This window comes from Drosophila innubila (genome assembly GCF_004354385.1).
Source record: "Drosophila innubila isolate TH190305 chromosome 2R unlocalized genomic scaffold, UK_Dinn_1.0 1_C_2R, whole genome shotgun sequence".
Classification (NCBI taxonomy): Eukaryota; Metazoa; Arthropoda; class Insecta; order Diptera; family Drosophilidae; genus Drosophila; species Drosophila innubila.
The window spans coordinates 21,820,829-21,843,165 of record NW_022995374.1 but is presented as its reverse complement, the minus strand read 5'-3'; the positions used below and the strand labels follow the sequence as shown (position 1 = coordinate 21,843,165).

Below are 22,337 nucleotides of genomic sequence, written 5' to 3'. Positions count from 1 at the left end.
TTTGAAGTACAACACAAGTCACTCACTTTGAGTGCCAACTGAGGCCGCAGCTCATAAAATTGAATTAATTAATTGAAATGGATATTGAATTAATTAATTTAAATGGATATGGATCATGTCTTCATATGAATTAACATTGTTAAATTATTATGTAATCGGTGAAAATACACATAAATAATAAATGAGGGGCGAATTTTGTCATTTGCAGGCAGTGTTAATTGCAATAAATATTTAAATCAACGCATTTTACAGAATGAAATGCGTAATTTTTATACCAAATTTGGTATAACTAGCCCACAGACATAAAGTGAATTCTGGTGAAGAATAAGTTGGACATATATTTATTATTATTGTGGTTTAATTTTTCTTTTTATTATACTACAGCATATTCATATTTCATATCCCTATCGCAAATTGAATATCTTTCTTCCAATACCACATTAAGTTGTAATTCTCATGCAATTTGTATTTCTCTGTTGAGCTTTAATTTGATTAAAGATTAAATTTGTGCTTGTTTACATTTTGAATGTAAATCCAAACTTGAAGGCATTTAACTGCAGTGTAATCTATTTTGCGTTTAGCCGCAGTCAAGCGTAAGCACAACTTGATTAATTTGATCAATAAATTAAATTTCAATTGCTTCCTTGGCTGTTTTGCACAATTTCTTACAAATTCAGAAATCCATTAACCCGGGCAACAGATGGTGATGATGCTTGACTGTTGTTAACATAAACAAATTGAATTTGTTGAATGACAGTGGAAATTTTGCCGTGGGCCAATTCTAATGTCCTTGAAAGTGATACTTTGATGTATTGTTAAGCTTTATACTCTTAAGTTTTAGTTGCGCATATTAAAAACATTTGATTGTAATTACATTTTAATGTGCAGCAACTGCGCAGCAGGATCGTTAAAGGAATTGACGCAGCGGGATGGCTAGCATAAGCGAGAGTATCCCGCAGATACGAGAGTATCTCACAGATACAACTGTCGACTGCGCGCTTGGGACACATACTCTGGTTATGGTTATGCCTCAGTGTGAAGTGCTGCCATAAAAAGCACACACACACTTACTCATATTCAACAGCAAGTGCGTGTGTGTGTGTGTGTGTGTGCGTGTGTGTCTGTGTCTGTGTCTGTGTAACGGAACATTAATTAACAGTATAACAGCTAATGGCAGCAAAAAAAAATCCGTATGGCGTTTATCTAAAGTTGTCAGTTGTCGGCATTTTGTATGTGTGTGTGTCTGTATGCGTCTCATCTGTGTGTGTGTGTGTCTCATTGCGGTTTCCTTTTAGATTTGCCTAATGCCAGCTGGTTTTCCTTTTCCCACTGGAGTCATAGATAAAAAGGAAACCATTTAGCAAGATAAAGAAAATAATAAATAAATAATTTCATAAATTGTTGTACATAAATCTATTTAAGAAAGAACAAATTAAATTATAAGATTAGGTATTATTATGATAAAGAGAAAATCAATAAGTAAAAAAAATGGATTTTGAATTTTTAAATATAATTGTAAGGCATCAAATTCTGTTGAGTTTAAAAGTAGAAAAGCGAAAAAGATTTTAACTAAATTTGACTTATAGAAAAGCCGGTAAGTATTAGATAAGTATATGTAAGTCAAATACAAAAGTCAGATAAGTATTTTGTACTCGATATTTATTTAAGCCAGCAAGTCTTCAAGATGCCGTTTAAAGCGCAGTTAAAAGAAGAAATTGAATTGTTTTTAGGTCGATTTTATTGATTGATGGTTATTTGTAATAAAATATGCAGACATTGGATCACATTCGTGTAAATATGGTTTTATAAATAAAAACTGTTTGGCAACAAAAGCAGTAAAATATGCAATTTGTTGTGAAATGTTCTCATAAACGGAATGCGTGAGTTTCGAGTCTCTGGCATATCCATCAAAATCAAATTATTGACAACTGCCGCCGACACAATTTAGCAGGCCCAGTTGCTGCCAGTTGTGTTGCAATTGCCATCAGACAGACATACATACAGTGAGTTGCTCACAAAATTTGAATTGCAATTGCGAAACGGCGAAACGGCAAATCGGCGAACAGGATTTGTTTTTCTGGCCCCCTGGACCCATTAGCCAAATGCAACACCTTCGTTGACATGTGGACATTCGGGCTAGACTTTGATTTGCCAACTCACAAACTTGACTGATTTATGTGTCATACAAGTATGAAAACATATTTATCATCAAGCACACATTGAGATATATCGAATGTATATAGTTAGAAGGTTGTTGTCTCTCTATCTCGTTGGCCAATTAACTGCTACGCCCAGTAACTTGCAACCGCAACAGGTGTGCTCTCGTTAAAATACCCTAGCAGAAAGTATCGTCATATGGTCATCAAATTTGCAATTCAAACAAAACAAAGTACAGTCAAATAAAAATATTACACCACAGTTGATTGTTTGATGATCGAAATTTGCGAAAACTTAACAAATTTACAAAAAAGAAAATCAACTTAAAAGCAGACATTAAAGCCGTAATCGAAACTGTTAGCTTTAACCGGTACTAACCGATTGAAATAGGAAACCGTAACTGAAAGCCCAATTTAAACAATTTTGTAACTGATTCATATATAATGGTTAGTTTTGGTTCAATCAAGCATAAAATTCAATTATGAAGTTAAGGTGTAATCATCGGTTTTTAAAAAAATTGAGATTTATAATTTAAATATTGATTAAATATATATTTTTTTTATTAAAGAATTTTGATTTAATCAAGCCGTGCTTTAACATTTCCAAAACTTATTGTTTTTGTACCGGGTTTTGTTATTATACTTATATATATATATATATATATATATATATATATATATATATATATATTAACCGGTAACCGTTACAGTTACGTTTATACATCTTAGTTTTAAACTTAAAATTTGTAGCAGCTATAAGATTAAGCTTAGGGTATTAAAGAGTCGGTCACTCTTATTTCGTTTTACTTGCCACATTAAATTTGCCATCAATTATCGTCGAATTATGTTGGTCAGTTTGGCCAAGTTGCTGCTGTGACTGCTGTGGCTGCTGTGACGGTTATTGCTTTCAATATAGTTTGGTATTTGGAAACTAATTAAAACTGAAGCTGAGCATAAAGAGCACTGTTTATTGCCAATATCCAAATGAATGCCACATAACTGTGGCATCTGCTTCAGAGTCAATTGGACTGACATTTTGTAAATGAGAATCAAATGATGAACTGCAAAGAATGCAGTAAATAAGGCAAAAAGTGATACAAATACTTACTTTTGTGGCTTTAGGTACTTGTTGTACTTGCTTAATGTTACGAAAATAGGCTTTTATCCTTGATATGATGCGGCTTTGAGATTGCCTGTCATGACTATCATCATTCACAAATTAATTAATTAAATTCTTCCTTTCCAGCAACTGTTTCAGCATGATTTAATTTGCTGAGGAGCATTCGAATTACAGTATGCAGGATTTAGTCATGCCTCAATCGCCGTTGCCATTGAATGACACTCTGCTCAAGGATCTGAAGCTCACGAGCAGTGACATACATGACTTTGTGAAGTTCTTCTTCGACTTCCAGAAGAAGAATCAATCGCAGCAGGATGAGTGCCAGGGCTACTGTCAGGGTGAGATCTACACGTGGTTGGGTGCATACAACGGCATCCATGGCTATGTTTCCCTCCTGGTAAGTACTCCCAACAGCCAAGTTAACGGGTTGCCAAGCGGCTCGTTAGCAAATGTTTCAACTTTCTGCGACAGTCACGGTGCTAATTATCCTGATGTCGTCCTGTCACAAGCCAAGACATTTTTCATTTTGTTTAGTCGCAGGACAGTGGGACAGTGAGGGTAGACAGTTGAAATAAATGAACGGCTTGTCACAATGCTCAGGAATGTAAACCCTTGAGAAGGATTTTCCTTTGTCCCTTGATAAATTTGTGTGGTGGCCAACACCTTTGAACTTTGAGATTTTCCCTTTTTAGATCAAAACACCAAAGCATAAACAAATTAAATGAATTTGTGTGTTTACATAATTCATAGGCTTTGTGCCAGCAAAAAGTTTTTTAAAACTTAACCACATCATATTAGAAAAAGTTTGACCAATTAGATCTTTTTAAAGGGCTTACGGAAAAAATAAACTTAATGTGGGCGAAAGTTAATAAATATTTCTTTTATATAAAAGAAAAGAAAAATAGAGAATGGTTGCAATTTAAAATATTTGCCCTAAATACAGTTTAACATAATTAACAAAGTTTTTTGTAATTATAAAAGATTTTCCGACAGATAAGAATGAATGAGTAAACTTTAAGAAAGCGATTATGAATTCCTTTCTTTGGCATGAAATCTTTCAGTGCTATACATTAGTTAGTATTACTGTATACCCTTTAGAAAATTATCAATAGAGGGTATTTTTCGGTACATTCAACCATCTGTTATAAAACTAAATGCTTATGATAGAAAGAAAAATCTCATATTTATCATGCGGCCAAAGTCCTGAGCATATGAATAAAACATTTGCCAACTTGAGCTGATGAGATTTAAGCTTTTGCGGGTTTTTGGAATATGGTAGAGGGGTAGGAGGGGAATTTGGTTCAGCTTAACCCTTTTAGGCGCCAACGAACAGTTTTGTTTGTTATTTTTCACATACATTATCATTTTGAAACCCCCAACAGATTTGCATATTCGGTACAATAGCCAACATATTAAATATAATGGTATTGACCAGAAAGGAAATGGCCAAGGCGCCCATTAACAACATATTGAAATGGTTGGCGGTGGCCGATATGTTTGTGATGCTGGAGTATATACCCTACACGACATATCAATACATCTACATGAAGCCAGGTGAGTGCTTTTTTTCCCAACTTGTTGTTTTCTGCCTCTTGAGGTCTATTGATTGTTGGCTTGTGTGGGATTTCAGGCGAAAAGGACTTGAGTTATTCTTGGGCTGTGTATTTACTGATCCACATGCACTTCACACAAATACTGCATACGATATCTATTGGTTTGACAGTCACTCTGGCGATTTGGCGCTACGTGGCCATCAGGTGAGTGTCCACTCTCCATGTTGTTGGCTCTCCATTCCTTGGCTCGTCTTTTGCACCTTGTTAATTGGCGCTTTAAAACTGAATAACACGACGGCAATGTGTGGCTTCTCTCTTCTTCTGTTTCTGTTTCTTCTTTTTCTATTTTTATTTTATAGCAAACTGTTTCCATCTCTTATCCACAGACATCCGAACGGCAACTGTGCCAACTTTCTGCTCGCACATTCCAGAGAGGCGATCCTCTTTCCCTTCATCATCTCGCCAATCCTCTGTCTGCCCACGTACTTTGTTTTCAAGGTGCGTGAGACTCTTGAGGTGGATACCAGAGAGCACGAGGCCATGTACCATGTGTACTTTGACAAGGACTCCATGCTGTATCGGTAAGTTCCTCACTGTCACCTCATTCAACTAAAGACTATACACGTAAATTATTCAAATGATTCTCTATACTATTACATAAAACTGTATTTACTACAGTCTTAACAATTGTATTTTTGTTAAAAAATAGGAATAGAAAATTCTATTACTTCTGGTGCTAAGGAATAGACAGAAATTAATTTCTACAAACATATTTACAACATTTGCCGACAAAAAGTAAAAAATTAAATTTCCTGTGTTGCAAGTTTATTCTTTTCCGGATGATGTTTCATTTTTAATACTGTTTCAGATACTCAAAACTATGCTATCATTGGTATAGCCAAAATAGTTTCCGAAAATCCACTCTCTTATAAACAAAGTTGTATTTTTACAATAATCTGTCCACTATATTCTCTTTATTTTTTTTATTTACTAATTTTTAAATTTATAATTAGCCCACTTTTAAAATTAACCTAGATTACTGTTCTATTCACACTTTCGTAATATAGTTTTATATTTAATACAACCTGACAGGCTCAACTCTATTTATTTTCAACTCTCTTTGCAGCTTCAACTTTTGGATACATTCCGTGATCATCAAGCTGATACCCTGCTTTGTATTGACGGTGATAAGCCTGGTGCTAATGCATGTCCTGTGCGAGGCTTCACGGCGTCGTCTCAAGCTCAAAGACTACGATAATCCCACCAAGTATGCCATACAGCTGAATCTGAACGAGACAAAATCCAGGCGGTAATTCAATTTGTCACATGTCCATTTTAATGGGGGGTTAATAAAGGTTTGTTGCTTTAGGCCACCTCGCTGTGATCGACGCAATGATCGGACCACGTTGCTGTTGGTAGCTGTCCTGGTGCTGTTCCTGGTCACGGAGTTTCCCCAAGGTCTGCTGGGTCTGTTGTCTGGCGTGCTGGAGAAGTGCTTCTTTGCCCATTGCTATCCGCCTTTTGGTGAGCTTATGGATCTGCTGGCACTCATAAATGCGGCTGTTGGCTTCGTGCTTTACGGATTGATGTCCAAGCAGTTCCGAACCACCTTCAGATCCTTGTTCTTCAAGCGTCACTTTGGCAGCAGTGAGATGACGCGTCTCACCCGAGTAACCACCACGTGTGTCTAGAAGCGAATGCCAAGAGGAAGACGGCTATAACAGCAGGAGACGTCAGTGTAGGTGATGGTTCGGGAGGGAAGAGAGCGAGGGCATCTCAAAGATGCATTCTGCTTTAAAATGAATTTCTAATTCGATAACTTTCTAAAAGTTGAACTGAAACTGTGAGCTGGGTAGGGTATACTGCAAGTACGCATAGAAAGGGATGCTTAACTGTGACATGGCAAAAGTTGAAGCCAACATATTGTAGGGTATCTACCATATAGCAGACATATAAATTCGAAAATCAAATGAGATTTACAGTGGTTTATAAATTAGCTGTAGCATTACTTCTACAACTTAAACTGTTCCTTAAACTTAACTTACAATTATTAAAATATATTTAAAGAATAACTGAGCTATTTATAAATAATTTGTCATCTGAGATATGCAGAGAACGCCAGCGTTTATTATATTTAATTAAACTTAAGAGTTGAGTACAGTTTTTTATGTATTAAATTTTAAAACTACTAAATCTAAATACTAATTGAAAATTGCGACAAGAGAACGAAAAGCCAGAGAGCCCCTGAGCTTGCTTGTTCTCTTGTCCATTTAATATTTGAACTTGATAATATATAATAACTATGCCTAATCATATACATACATCTAGATTCTAGAATAAATATAATTTGTAAACTAAAATAGTGTTTAATGAGAGACCAGCTAATGGATTTTCATTAGCTTGCAATTATGTTTTATGCGATTTGTAAGCGGATTTTTAATTGACTTTGAGAACAGGTTTAAATAAATGTTCGATGTGAGTTAATTAGTTCTTCGTGTATCAATCTCTCTCCATCTCAATTCTTACTGACCACCGCATTCACTTCCAGTGGCAACTCTTCCTGTTGCTCTTCAGTTTCCGCCTCCTTTTTAGGTGCTTCTTCGTCATCGGATAAAATTCCATGACTGTGACTTGAGATGCGCAGCAAGGACTTCAATTTAGTGGCCTGAAATTTGTACTGGCAAAAGAAAAGGCCTATAAGCATATTGGTTAAAACAAGAATTTTTGATTAACTCTTGCGTATTGTGAGAACTTAAAAATTCAATAATTTCAGAACAGAACGACACATAAATATGCCAATAAGAAGTATTCACTTCAGTAAATTTTCTTTGGAATTTAATTTGATACAAAGCACTTGGTTGAATTAATAAATAAAAAGCTACAGAAATGCCATCGTTGAAATTGAGTTAAAGTTGAGTTTTGATATTCATTGTTTTTCATATGGGATATGGACTAATCACACACCACCGCAAGAAGCCATTGGACACGATGGAACAACACACGACTTACTTCTGTGGGCAGCAATAGATCCTGAGCGTGTGCCATGAATCGGTTGTATTGCTCCGTTGCCAAGGCCAATCGTCCGGTCTCATAGCAGAAGAGTGAGAAATTTAGGAATACCAATGGGTGCCGCATGCTCCCCTGTTGCCCCTGGGCGAGACTGCAGGCACGCTCAAACGCTACAAAGGCATTTTCCGTATCGTCCAGTTTTCGCAAACACACTAAAGGAAAAGGAAAATGGGAAATGGTAAAGGGAAAGGGGGCTTAACAGCTGCTTCCCTTGAATATTTCTAAATTTCACTTACAGCCAAGGAGCATATAACATTCGGCATTGTCCTTGCGCAGGTTTATGGCCGCGGCCAGCGTGTGAAACGCACTTGCATATTGTTCGGCTGGGAGGTCAGTTCGCGATTTGGATAAAAGGGGAAAAAATAAAATAAAAACAGTAAACAGTGAGTGCGAAAAAGAAAACAACTCACGCAACCACACACACAAACAATGCAGGCACACAAAAAAAGACAAAACAACAATGAATTCTAGAAAGCTAAACAATAAACCTGAACAAAGCGACCCCTCAGAGAGCTCTGCGGGTCCGTGGGCGCCATAAAATGAAAAGTCCTTGAATTGGTTGAACCAATAAAACAGTTTTCATTTTGTGTTTTGTTTTATTTTAAAATTTATGAAAAGCCTGTGTCCAGCCTATTTATCCCATTTTTTAATGTGCCTTTCGACATTCCGGCATATTTATATTTTATTGGCTGCGTACAGACAAGTGGCTTTATGGAGGCACTTGAAATCCCTGCTCTGGTATTACAGCTAATAAATTGTACAGCAGTGAACGCTCAGTAATTGAAAAGCTCGATATTAGTACTGTACAGCAATTAAAACTAAGCATGCAACAAATTCTACAAAATTCCATTTTGCGATGCTCATTTAAAAATATGTGGAAAAAGGGTATGATAACTTTGTGCAAAAGTACCTAACAAACTGAGCAAGGCTTTTATGATGGACTTGTTTGGACTTATTCTTGACAGCATGATGGATAAACAAATCAAACTCAAATTATTATTTTGACCTTTTTTATAAGTCATATGGACAAAATAAAAAATATTTCTAGCCAGTAAAGACCTTTTTTGAATTTTAAAAAATTACTAAAAAAGTAACTTCTGCAATGACTATAACAATAATTTGAAACTTTACATGCATAGATTACCCTTATCGTTAGTATAACTGAATAATTTTTTTAATTACAAGTAATAACAAAATAATCATTATTATAATTTCTGGTGCCTATATGAATCACAAAAAAATTAAATAATTCTAAAGAAAGTTAATTAGCATTGACATTTAAATTTAAAACAAAAATTTAACTGTGAAAAATTAAACAATCTAATAAATTATAATAAGATTATAATTACTTTTCATTAGTGATAAAAAGCAGAAGTATGGGTATATCTTTAGTCGATCATTGGTGCACGTTTTGGTTGAGTGGAAATACAGGCTAAATGGTGGATGAATTGACTGTGGTTTACTTACAGGCAATGTAAATAAGGCTTAAATTGTAGAGGGCATTGTAGTTGAGGGGCGATATCCAAACGGATTTGCGCAGCGATGAAACGGCCTGTAAATACAACAACAAGAATAAAAAAGATGTACAAGTATTTAACTTGACTTTCACTTCAGTTACCACAATAAACTTTTGCTTTTTGAAAAAGCAGAGACCAATGTTGTTCCAAAGCTCGGCAATTTCCGGCTCGCCATCTGCGATTTGGCTGTACTTGCCCAGGGCTCCATCGACATCGTTGCGCGACTGTCAATGCGAATTATATCTGTGGATAAGGTTCAGTTCAGTGCCATCTTAAGTTCATTGCTTACCTGCAAAATGGCGCCTAGAGCCAACAAGCCTTTGGGCGTGCACTTCCGCTCAATGTTGACGACTTCCGCTAAGCGATCGTAGGCTTTTTGGGTCTCATTGATTTTCAAATACAATACGCTGATTTCGGTAAGTACCTCAGCGTTCTCGGGTGTCAGACTGTGAGATGAAGGATAACTGGAGGGGTAGATACACACATTAAGACGAGCGGAACTCACTGCAAACACGCCTCAAGGACATCAATGGCCTTCTGGTACTCCTTGTCCTTGCGATACAGCTCGGCCAGGCGCACATAGCTCTCCAGTTTCTTGCCCGTCTGCACGGCCAGCTCGAAGTAACCTCTGGCCTCCGTCTGCTGCTGTCGGGCCACTTCCAATTGCGGTTGTGTGGCCGCCGCACGGTACAGCAGCTCGCCCAGGTAGTGATAGATTTCATGATCCTTGCGGGGACTCTGCTGCTCCGCCTCCCGAAAAACGCTTAGTGCCTGGCCAAAGCGACCCATGCTATAGCTGCCGATAAAAAAAAAAACAGAAAAGGAGTGTTAAGTGTCAAGAAAAATCGATATCACTAATTAGCTTACAGTGTGCGTCCGATTTCCTTGTACGTCTCGATATTCTTTGAATTAAGCTCGACTGCTTTTTGTAGGTTACGCAACGCCTCAATGTTGTTGCCATCTTCGCGGTCAATTAAACCCTGGATACATTACATTACAGGCAAATCGACAAGTCGCCAAAACGACCAATCAGTGGGCAATCAATTTGAAAGAACGCAACGCCTTCAATCGTCCTTCACTCACCTTGACAAAGTACAGATACTCCGCATTCAAATGACGATTCAATTCACGTTCGATGAGCCGACGGCATCTCTCGAATTCGCGGCGAGTAAAATATATGTGGAGCAGCCAGTCGATGTTTGCATCCGTGGGCATTTTGGGTGCTAATTGAAGTAGTAGAATAAAAAATCAAATACTCCATGTTACTGTTACTTGTCACTGTCACCTGTGGGGTAAGAGTAATTACCTGTTTTGACCACCTCCAGCGAGGGCAGCTCGATGACTGCCCCATTGCAGTTGATCTGCTCGCTGCCTGCTTCGTACATGAAGTTTAGTGTTTTGGTTGTTGCTGCTGCACGGAAAAAAAGCTCCTCCTGTGAGTTGGAAGTTGGCCAAAATAGATTTGTTGTTGCTGTACCTGTTGGTTGCCATGGCTAATGCGCTGTCTAGGGTTGTCATGGCATGCCGAAGGGTGCTTTATTTGAAATTGTCTGGCATTTTTTGGCTTGAATAACCTTTAATGACCAAATAAATTAACTTGTCAAATTAATTAATAAACGCCAACGGCGGCTGTCTGCTACCAAAAAAAAATATCATTAGGCCAAAACACACAGAAATGGCAAATAAGCAAATGCCGCAATGTGTATTTTTAATTAGTTACCAACTAGAAATCAATTGAAATGCAATAAAAACAACCTATAAAAGCGGATGGCAAGGTAAAATAATTGACGATCAAATTGCAAACTCTACTAACATATACAAATAACACGTTTCAATAATATTTGCCATAATTAGCTAGCCGCTTGCCGCCCAAGTCAAAGAGGTGGGACGCCCTCACCTCCTCCTGGCCAACATCTAATCACTCAATTTCAATTCACACCGTTCCAAGTGCCAAACTTGTCTCAGATTATGCTTCGATCTAGCTCTCCATTTGTGGATCCAGTCAGGTGATCGTGAGCTACATTCATAATGTGTTTACTCAAACTGCATTAATCCATTAAATATATCGTACAAGATCAACGCATTTAACGCTCTTAATTGCGGCTGCTATCAAAGTGTTTTAGCTCTTGGCCAAAAAACAAAAACACACATACACGCACATAAGTCGAAAAACAAGAACAAGAACAAAAACAAAAACGATAAAAATTGTCAGCTGTCGAAAATGGCAAATCGCGAACGTGACTTGAGTTTGCAACGCGATAGGAAATCAAAGACTTACAAAATCAAAACAAATTCCTATAAATTTTATAGAGTTTGCGTTCCGGTCTGTCGCAGAAATCGTATATTTTAGTTCCATTTTAGCACTAGCCTAAATTCCTCTTCCTAAATTCAAATCAACAACATTTAAAAATTGCAGTCATTGCTTGAAATCTTGATTTATGCTACATCTAATTTTTCTTAATTAAGGGCAGTTTAAATACTTTTTCAAATTAGGAAATTTTGCATGCTTCTTATATTTTTATTTGAAAAACTTGGAATTCTCATACTAAAATTGTCGAATTGCATGTGACGTCACATTCTAGTTTTAAAATACAACCCAATAGGTGGCGTTGTTATGCATCGCAAAAATATATTAAAATTCGCGTCACTAATTTACGCGTCAAATACCCAACATTAAATTATATTGTTAATTAAATAAATTGTGTTATTGATTATAATCTTTTTGAAAATTAAACACATCCTGAAAACTTAATTTTTAATTCAAATGGCGCTCCATGGCGCGGCAAACAGCTAATATGATTAAACTGCCATTGCATAACTTTAGGCGTTGATATAAAATCAGTTTCAACTGCTTGTTGAACTGCTTGCATATTTTGAACATAAGGTTTGTTGCTTCACTTTCTGTGGTACAGAGCACAACTAACACAGTTTGAATGCGATGTGTCTAGGCTAGCTGGCGCCATCTATGTTTCACTTAGCAGCTGCTGCAGCAATTTGAACGCACAAAATAACAACCAGTTTTGCCAGTTGTAAGAGGAAAAATTAGTTATTTATGGCTGGAAAGCATAAATAAAAAACTGAAATTGCGATGCAAAATAGGTAAAATTCTTGCCAACATTTTTGCAGAATTTTTGTTAAACTGTTGTTATTTTTTGGACTGCTCGAAATTTATATAAGATCCCAGCACAAATAAAATAACTCACCTGTATTTTATATAGCTCAGAATTAAAAATTAAATTGTTTATTTTTAGCCAAATTGTTGTTGAGAAACTAAATTAAATTTAATTTAAATTGCGCGTGTTTCCAGATTGTAATACTGTTAAGTGAGGAGCGAATTGCTTAAAAGGAGTAACGAGGTCTGACGCAAATGTGACACAGATGGCGCTGCGTGGCTGATTTTAAATTTTAGGTAATGCAAATTGCAAAATGAAATAACTTTCCAATAATTTAATAATTTGATAAATATTTAAATTCGAAATTGGATAAGATAAAGGTAAATTCTTTAATGAAATTTTGGTGTTTGTCGCTCCAAGGGGAGAGAAGTTACAAATTTGATTTAAAAATATTTATAAAAAATTCTTTCAAATTCTAACAAAAACTATGAAAAATCTTAAAAAATGCTAGCTTAAAATTAAGAATTTGTCTAAAAATGGTATAACATTTATAAGTTAAAATTTTTGGCAATATTCTCAAAGTGGTGCATGTTGCCAGATCGAAAAATTATGCTGGGTTGCAGCCTTTGGTAATAATTTGGCAACAGTGAAAATAACAATTTAAAAATGTTTTCAAATAATAATGGTTTATTTTTTTTTTAATGTTTTTGTCACTTGTTTTGCGCATTAAACAAGTTAATTGTTTCCTGTTTGCCGTTTTCTTTGTGCTTATTAACTTGTACTATAAAATTTCCCCACACTAGTTGGAAGAAGGAGTCGATGCGGCTTGGGGCAGGTTGCAATTACGCGCATGCCAACAACTACGCATGCGTGACATTTTTGAGATGTTTGTGCGGCGTTCTCCTTTTGACCACGCTTGCCACTAAGCCAAACAAAATAGCTGCTAAATGATTTACAGTCGCTTTGTTGCTGCCATTAGCAAGAGATGGACATAAAAAGGGTAAGGGGTGTGGAACTGGCAATGGGAGTGGGAATGGGAATGGGAATGAGTTTGTTCAGCACTTTTGGTTTCTGAATGACGGGCTGTGCAACTTTCGAGAGCCGATCATTGGACCCAAAAGTGTTGGTCAATATCGAAATGGCAGAAAGGGATAGGAATAGGGATTGGGTTGGGGAAAAGGAAAGGGAAAAGGACAGGGACAGAAGTAGGGACTGGGATAACGATAACCGGTTTTTGCAACTGCGCAGTTTCTGCTGAGTTTTGGCTGCATTTTGTAGCTGCCGCCGCCGCTGCTTCTTCTTTATGTTTTTTTGGGGCGCTAAAATGGAAAATCAGCCCAAGTTCCAACAAGAATCAGAGACGCCTGTTGCCTGTCCGCTGTTGTTGTTGTTGTCAGTGTTGTTTTTGTTGTAGCCGTCACCCAGATTATCAGGGAAACTGGAGTAACCAGTTTTTGCGTGCTGTGTATTGTGGCATGCAACCTAAATATAGAATATATACTCATGTCCATACAATATCTTGCGATTCGGCAGGCAACATTTTAATATCTCTATGTGGAGCAGACACAAACAACAAACGAAACAAGAAATCCAAATTAGCACAGCAATTGTAACAAAAAAAAATGTAAAATCAACAAACATGTTGCCAAAATGTCTGGCCAGAGCAAAACTGTAAAAATATGGAATTTATGTAGTCATAAAAAAATGCGCAAAATAAGATAGATATTCGTATAGATAGAAAGCAAAAGCAAAACAAGCGAAATAAGTTGATAGAATTTGAGTTTGACGTTATTTGTGTTTTCGTTTTTATCTTATCAGTTCGCCAATACACACAAGCACACACAAGCATACACAGCTGTGCATGTGTGTGATTGTATGTGTGATGTTGTTGTTTGTGTATTTTCACCTTTCGTTTACCTGTTGATTTGTGTGTTGCACGTCTCTCACGAGAGACGCTCGCAAGTGTGAGTGTGTGTGTGTGTGGGTGAGTGAGTGTTCGAGTGTGTGTTCGTCTGGCAGTGACTTCGTTCGTCGAGATCTTTTGCCTTCGCCTTCGCCTTTGCCATTCGTCTGAAAGCAACGATCGCGCGCGGTTGTCTTCTCGCTTCGTATCGCGTTTTAATAATAACACTATTTCTCGCTCCATTACAGAGAACTTTATTAATAAATTCAACGTCATTTTCAAGAAAGTCAACAAAACAAAAGTGAGTGTGCCGTTGTGTGTTTACCTTTTCCGCGTGTATATTATATATGCATGTTTGTAATTACATTTACAATTACCAAAGTAATTGACCAACATTTATGGCCAGTATCGGCTCATAATAAAACCGGCTTCATTAAGAGTAAATCTCCAGTCGAATGATTCAGCTCTGGCCATGGCCAGTATTTCGGCAACATTTTGTTGACTCACCCAACTCAAAAACAACAATAAATTAAAAAATAAATATGCATACATTTATTTGTGTGTGCTTTTCCAATAAGCTGCTCTGAAATCGAATTTGACGTAACAAAAACACCACAAAATCTGCATAAAAATTCGCAAAAGCAAAAGTGAAAAAAACGTTAAAAAAAGTGGAAAAATCGTATAACTGTTATCATACCACAGACCGTTAACCAAATGCGACAACTGTATAACAAGTCGCTTTAATTACTTACCTGCTTATCTGTAACATTTGGGACTATAATTGTCAGTTCGAGCCATCTTCTTTTAACCAACTTCAATTACGAAAACTCAAAAAAAAATAATTGTATCAAAGAATTAAATTTCATAAGAAACAAAAAAAAGATATCAGAATTGATACTCCTATTTTTATTGATTTTATCGAATGTGCTGTTGGTGGAAAAATGTTTTTGTTATTTGATTAAATTACGCAGCGATTTTGGTATTTTTTTCTTAGTTATTTTGTGCAGTTGGCAACATGATTTAATTAAAAAGTTGAAATTGTTTTTATGCCCAACAAAGTTTATTACTATGTTTCATATTTGTTTATTTGAAATTATTATTGTTGTGTGGTTTTTGTTGTTTAAATCGCATGAGCTTTTTGTGCAATAATATAAAAATGTGTATGTTTTTCGAATCAATTTTTAAGTTGTCCGAACAACAATTTTTTCTGATGTGGAGGAGCATTGAGGATTGATATTTCGACAATTGATTAAAATGCCTGGGTACGATTGTGAGTACCGAAGTGACCTTGCTGAGACCTAGAGACCCATCATAAATTCTTGTTCATTGCTGAGAGATTGCCTCAGACAGGGGCACTTTGAAATTGCCACAGTTTTAATAACATTTACCGAAAGATTCGAATTTTACTTGAGGAACCTGAAAGAAATCAACAAAAACAGAACAGTTTTATGATATGAGCCATATATGATGATGATGTCATTTGAATTGCTCCTATATTTACAAAAGCACATATATTCAGATAATCTAATCTAAAATGAACTTGTCTTCTGAAAAAGAAAGCAAAATATAGTTCCTTAAAATACGAGTGTAATTTAGAAGGCTTCTTAGATAATCTAATCTTAACTGAATAAATGAACTTTTCTTCTCTAGAAGAATGCAAAAAATATGCTAAAATCAGTGTGTAATTTAGAAGGCTTATCATTTGGCCCAGTTTTGCATTCAATAATTAGCATTAAAAGAAAACAGAAGGCGGGAAGTGTTCAAAATTCGAATACTAAAACAAATAATATATTCATTCGTACATACAATTGGACACATCAAACGGACTTGGCTTGGACATGGCTAGAAATGCTAGAAAGTGCTGAAAATGAAATACAAACAATTAGCAAAATAACAAAATAAATGTATAACAAACAACTACAACAACAACAACCACAACAATTACAACAATTACAACAATAGCAACAACAACAGAGAATATAACTCGAGACAGACATTGGCAGCCGCTGCCGTCTGTTGGTGCAGTTTTTGTGGCTTTTCTGTTTTCGGTTTCTGTGTCGGCTGCGAGGGGTGGCAGGGGAATTGGCGGGGGGTCGTGGGGAGGTCGGTGAGGTGAGCTGACAACGTCTGCGGGTATACGAGAACTACATATAGCGGCCATATAGTTGGGCAAAAAAACAACAACAACAACAATAACAGCAAAAAAAAGACTCTCGCGGCCCCAAAATGCAGGCAGCGCCGTTGGCGTTGGCGTCGACGTCAGCGTCGCCGTCGCTGTCGGTGCCGGCAGCGACGTAGCTGCCACTTGCTTGAAAAGATTTTTAGTTCGAAAAAACATTTCACACAAAAATTTTCGGTTTCGGTTTTGGTTTTTGCTTTAGTTGAGAGAAAATCGTCGCTTAGTTAACGTCGCCCCAAAAGAAAAAAAAAAAACACCTCGAAAAGGCCGCAATAAAATCAATCGAATCAATTCACGAAATCAGCAGCAAGTGTGTATATAGTCTAAATACAAACTTACCAATAAATATACATATCTAAATGTATTATATTACTCACAAGTGAAGACTGCGAACAATTAAGAAAGAAATAGTTCATAAAAAGCGCAACTGATAACTGACATCATCAGCAATAATAAAAAATAAATTTATTAAGTGTTATTACGAATATAAAATCAATATCATAATAAATCAATTTTATCTCTATATTTCTTTCTCCCGCTTTCTACCTGCACCACTCTATCTTCCTTCCTCTTACTTTTTTCGCCAATTCTCATTCTTTCTCTTTTAGGCCCAAACTTGTGCTTTGTGTTAATGTAAATAAATTTATGTGAATTTCTGTGCAACGCTTCTGAAGGTTAAACCGAATATCGAAAACCCAACAACAACAACAACACATTTCTAGAGAAAATCCCTTACGAAACGAATCTGTCTCGTGTATAAAAAGTTAACCAACAGTTTCGAATTGTTCAAGAAACAATAACAACAACAACAACACGTAATTTTTTTGGCACTCGCTAAACGGTGGCTATAAACAAGAACAACAATAAGAGCAACAACAATACGAACAACGAGAACAACAGCAGCAAACATTTTCTGGATACAAGCTAGAAAATATTTAGTTTTGGCCAGAGTACAGATACAGATAGAGATACATCTTCGGACGGACAGCAGCTGAAATAAGATAAAATATATTCAAAAATTTTAGAAACTTTTCAAGGTGAGTTTATTTTTAGTATCTTCGAAATGGCTGCGCGGATTTCTTTCCGAATTTTCTCGTATATGTTTCTTTCTGTCTGTCTGTGTGCGTGTGTGTGTGTGTGTGTGTGTGCGCTCTGCGCAGTCAGCTAGATACAATATCTGGCAGATACATATTGCTGACAATTTACGAAATGTGTTTCTGTCAAGCGAATGCATTCATTGTCGTTGTCGTTGTTGTTGTTGTTTTTGTTCTGGTCATAATTTCGGTGGCATTTATTTTGTAATATTAAAATATTTAGTCGTATATTAGATAAATAGGCGCCAAAAAGATATTAATGTATCTCTAGGTCAGCGTGAAATGTATCTTTCACTCGACTCAGCAGCTCTTTAGCTCTTTGATTCTGTCGGTCTGTCTGTCTGTCTGACTTTTTGTGTATATATTTGACTGTCTGTCTGACTTTTTGAGCATATATTTGACTGTGCTGTACACAATTTCAATTTGCTTGCCTGCTCGGCATGGCAATTGCGCTTTTCTCTGCTTTTCTTTACGTATCTTTTGCTTTCTTTTGAGTTCTTTTCTGCTTGATCTATTTTCAGCCAGCAGTCAGTCAGCACCCCCTGCTCCCCTGCTCCCCTGCACCCCTTTCTTGTGTGTAAGAGCCAATATCTCATATCGCGTATACGCATTGCGCATTGTCGCTGTTTCTGCCGCAATACTCGAACGTAATACTCATTTTCCATTTTCATTTTCATTTCCAATATCCATTTGCCATTTGCCAAAGACTATAGACCACCAAGCAGGCACACCAGACGTCTGTCTGTGATGTAACGCCCCCGACTTCTTTTATGCCTCCACCCACAATGTTTATATTTGCAACACGAATTTTTATGAATTTTGTTACTCACGTCAATACGAGTATCTTCATTTCGCTGGCATCTTTCCCACTGCCGAAAAGCCTTTAGGCAATAGTTCTTTTTACTAAATACGTAAACATTAATTGATTTTCTATTGCCTTAAAGTTTAATGAACTCAGACTCTCCGTCAGACTGTCATTAATCACTTGTGGCATACAATATGATATATCAGACAACAAGTTTCCAGAATTCTTAAACGTGTCATCTATACCCGCTATCAATCAAATCGATCAACGTCATGAGCTGATAAAGCAAATCAAAATCAGGTTTACTCGTTAACCCGTTGGAACTTTGATCGTCACAATAATTCAATGGGAAAACAAATTGTTGATAAGCTGCGTCATTTTAATGTTTCCCTTTGGTCATACAGTCAGTTCATGAACAATTGACGAGCTCTATGGAAGTTAAAGCTATTGCAACTGTGGCATTGCGATTGTATTTCCCTGTAGGCAAGTGAATCAGTTGCTTTGTATATATTTCAACTTGCTTATGCGTATTTTTATCAGTTGGGTGTAATTAATTAGGAACCCGACCGGAACACAAAGACTAACATAAGAAAGTGACGTCAGCTGTGGGTAAAGCGAGCAGCAATTGAAATTGCAATAAAACTACTGCAAATCAAGTCATAAATTAAGCGCCAAGCAGCAGGCGACTGTCATTGGGACTGTGAGTGCAACGATAGGGGTAAGGGGTGGGGGGGAACTGTCCACGGGGGCAGTGTTTCATGGGGAGAACTGGGGAGTGCCTAATGAGTGCAGAAAAAGCGCCACGCCGTGCTCATTAGAATCGTATTTATACAGGCGACGAATGACCGACTGATTTCCCCTCACTCCCCTGATACGCTTCCACCGTACTCCTATGACATGCAATGCAGCCATGTTTGAATCCCCTACCCCCCACCCATTTCTCATGTTCAGATCTCAACACATTTCAACATCTCTTGTGCGTGACAATATTTCCTGGCTTGAAACTTTTGTTGAATGAAAGAAACTAGAATAAAAAACGAATAAGAAGAAGAAGCAGCAGCAGAATACAAAAAAGAATATAACATGCTCTAAAAAATTTGCTAGGAGCATTGGGTATATTTTAATTACTTGCATTGCCAAAGCTAAATGTGAATACGAACATGAGTATGAGTGTGAGTACACTGATAAAAAAAAGATATTCTGAAATCAACATTTTGGTCGCAGAACTAAGAATATTGCTTTATGAAATGCTCCGAAAACATAAAATTCTTAAAGTTAGAAAATACATTTTGGTTTTAGGAACATTTTTAATAAGACCAAGTTGCTATTAATAAGATAAAAATTCTTATTTTTCCAAGACCACAAACTTAAGTATAAAAGCATTAATGGTTTTAAAAACTAAAGATCAAAAATAAAAGAAAATTAGGAAGGTTTTGAATGTATAATATTTGAAGTGTTGTTATATTCTGATATATAAACATGTTTTTAAATATTTCTTTAATTTTTTTAATGTGTTTTTTCGTGTCAGAAGCGGGATTCGAAACATAACAATTGGCGAATTTTATACTTATATTAATAACTGCGATTTTATATATTTCTATTCTCAAAATTAGTAATGTGGTTTTAAAATTGACTTATTTTTAGAACAAAATATGTAAGATGCTCTTGATTTTAGAAGTTGTTCTTTTTTCAGTGTATTAGTATGAGTATGCAGCACGAAAAAATATATTGCATCGACGGGGCGAAAGAGAAAAACAAAATCATTTCGCAAGAATTTAACCTTCATGAACTGTCATGGTAGATTGCCTTCCGTTGCTCTCTCTCTCTCTCACTCTCTTTCTCATTTCTCAACTAATGTGCTGATGCATGCATATTTTATTTCTGTGTGTGTTTCGCTTGTTTCGTCTGTCTTCAGGGCTCGTATGTCATTCAGAACGGCGGCAAACAATGCGAACAATGCAAACAACACTTGAAGACCATAATTAAATAGCATATTAGTGAATTGCAGTGTTGAGGGAAGGGGAATTGCCCAGGGAATGCAGTTGCTACTGCTGTATTTAGTTGAAATGACTTCCAGCCTGTATACAGGGTGACCCCTTCTCAACTTTTAATCGAATCGAGTTATTTACTTTTATACGCAACTCCCATCGATTTGGGTTAACCAGCGACACACTTTCGCACTGCGAGAGGAAGACAGAGAGGGAGGGGAAAGACTCAGAGGTTACACAATGCGAACTCGCAAATTTGACTAAAAAGTAATCACTTTGCAGTCGACGTCGCAGTCACCTCGCAATTATATAACAATCACAATGCGTTCCAAATAAACGCCCACAAAAATCGCAAAAAAAGTGAAAAAAAGAAAACAATTATCGCAGCGTTGAAGAAGTGCAGATAAAGTTGCTTACCTCACCGCTTTAGCCACCACTGCCGCAACCACCCTGCTCTCTGCACCACAAACGTGACTGGCAAACAATTTTTGTTTCAACAGCAAAAGACCCATCGAGATTGGGTTAAGTGTCTCTGTCTCTGTCTCTTTTGCAGTCTCAGTCTCAGTCTGGCCAACTGTCTCGTTTGGTTGGTAAAACCCGCATAAACACCAGCTTCAGATTCAGCTTCATCTGCAACCACAACTCCGATTGTTGTTCAACAATTAACCAGAGTTATAAAAATTAAAGAAATTTATGATTGTGGATTTTAACCAAGTTTTGCAATGCAAACAATTTTCATGCAGCTTGTGCTCATAAATCAAAACGTGATTTCCGTTTTTTCATCATAAAAATGCTTGAAAAATCTATTTTCACTCGGAAAGTGGAAAACAGTGGAATCTATACGTTAGTCAAACATTTCGCTTTAGTATTTATATTTCGAGGCATTCTTTAGTATTTCTGATCTACCCACTTAGCATAAAAATTGAATGAATTCCTATTAAACGAGAAGACTTAAATTTATTTAAGAATAGTATATTTTGTGTATTAATACTTGGTAAATATCAAGATCCACTGGGAAACACAACAGCTTAAGTAAAATTAAGAGGGAGTTGAAATTGATATGATTATAAATAAGAGATCAGCAAAGAATTCTCATTATAATAATAAAACAATGTTTCTTAATTTAAGCTTATTTATTTATGTATCGTTATAGTAAACGAATTTGATCAGTGACGTTAGTCTTTTGTTATATTTTTTGTGATTTTCAAGGCTTTTGCAAATCGCCCCAAGTGCCAAGTTTACTTGCTGCAAACATTAAGCAATTTATTTGTACAAAATTTTAATTTATTTTTACTACCAAAAATCTATTTCGATCGGCAGATTTCGTCGACGTCAATGCCAAAGTCACATATCAAATTTGATTGTCACATTTTTTCGCGTTGACAGGCACAGAAAATGAAAGTGAATGAGAATGAGAAAAATCTCAATGAAAATTACTGGCAATGTTGCCTTAACAATCCAATGTTCAATTTGCCCTTACCCTTGTGGCATATGCAACGCAGACAGAGGTGAGAGGGAGGGGGTGGGAGTACGGTAGAAGGCCAGTGCGGAAATTGGGCGCAACGATTTCAGACAGACGACGAATATATCTATCATAGCATCTATGAAATGTGCCAGGGCAAAAATCTTTCAATGAAAAATTAAAAAGTATATTTAAATATATATATAATACTTATATATACATGCTGGGCCTAAACGATACGAAAATAAATTACAATTTGCACACGACTTGCCAAAAAATCAAACACGAGTGAGAGAAACTTGGACCAAGAGTTAAGATTGCGTTGGCGTTGGCATTTTTCAACGGCAGCTGCAAATTCCATATGAATAATTACGATTA

At 36.5% G+C, this 22,337-nt stretch overlaps 3 protein-coding genes across 4 annotated transcripts in view; 2 read left to right on the top strand and 1 right to left on the bottom strand.

Annotated features, from left to right (window-relative positions):
• The window catches only part of LOC117783681 (sex peptide receptor), a 40,490-nt gene extending 33,970 nt beyond the window's left edge, over window positions 1-6,520 (top strand). Inside the window, exons 3-8 of the mRNA XM_034621208.1 lie at window positions 3,415-3,673; window positions 4,659-4,830; window positions 4,907-5,033; window positions 5,216-5,410; window positions 5,956-6,138; window positions 6,199-6,520. Coding sequence (XP_034477099.1) covers window positions 3,452-3,673; window positions 4,659-4,830; window positions 4,907-5,033; window positions 5,216-5,410; window positions 5,956-6,138; window positions 6,199-6,520 — 1,221 coding nt within the window. The 5' untranslated portion in view covers window positions 3,415-3,451. The remainder of the gene's footprint in view (window positions 1-3,414; window positions 3,674-4,658; window positions 4,831-4,906; window positions 5,034-5,215; window positions 5,411-5,955; window positions 6,139-6,198) is intronic.
• A 465-nt stretch (window positions 6,521-6,985) lies between these two features.
• Window positions 6,986-10,800, bottom strand: LOC117783680 (Bardet-Biedl syndrome 4 protein homolog). Of its 2 annotated transcripts, XM_034621206.1 has the most exons (10): window positions 10,722-10,800; window positions 10,499-10,638; window positions 10,283-10,395; window positions 9,921-10,211; window positions 9,705-9,861; window positions 9,517-9,639; window positions 9,366-9,450; window positions 8,135-8,221; window positions 7,839-8,050; window positions 6,986-7,506 (listed from the first exon to the last, which is right to left on the bottom strand). In XM_034621206.1, exons 1-10 carry the CDS (start codon window positions 10,798-10,800, stop codon window positions 7,345-7,347), a joined length of 1,449 nt encoding a protein of 482 aa, XP_034477097.1. In that variant the 3' UTR covers window positions 6,986-7,344. The 2 variants fall into 2 exon arrangements, with proteins under 2 accessions (XP_034477097.1, XP_034477098.1); XM_034621207.1 differs by lacking the exon at window positions 8,135-8,221.
• Window positions 10,801-16,038: 5,238 nt separating this feature from the next.
• LOC117783782 (PDZ and LIM domain protein Zasp) overlaps window positions 16,039-22,337 on the top strand; it is a 62,920-nt gene continuing 56,621 nt past the window's right edge. Inside the window, exons 1-2 of the mRNA XM_034621326.1 lie at window positions 16,039-16,920; window positions 17,219-17,647. The gene's annotated coding sequence lies outside the window, so the exon portion shown is untranslated. The remainder of the gene's footprint in view (window positions 16,921-17,218; window positions 17,648-22,337) is intronic.

Excerpts from the sequence above, each read along its gene's own strand:
- LOC117783680 (XM_034621206.1), bottom strand. The coding sequence starts at position 10,800 with ATGTACGAAGCAGGCAGCGAGCAGATCAACTGCAATGGGGCAGTCATC. Across the intron at positions 10,212-10,282 it reads AAGGAAATCGGACGCACACT|CTATAGCATGGGTCGCTTTG; the intron begins GTAAGCTAATTA and ends TTTTATCGGCAG. Across the intron at positions 9,862-9,920 it reads GTCCTTGAGGCGTGTTTGCA|TCTGACACCCGAGAACGCTG; the intron begins GTGAGTTCCGCT and ends TTCATCTCACAG.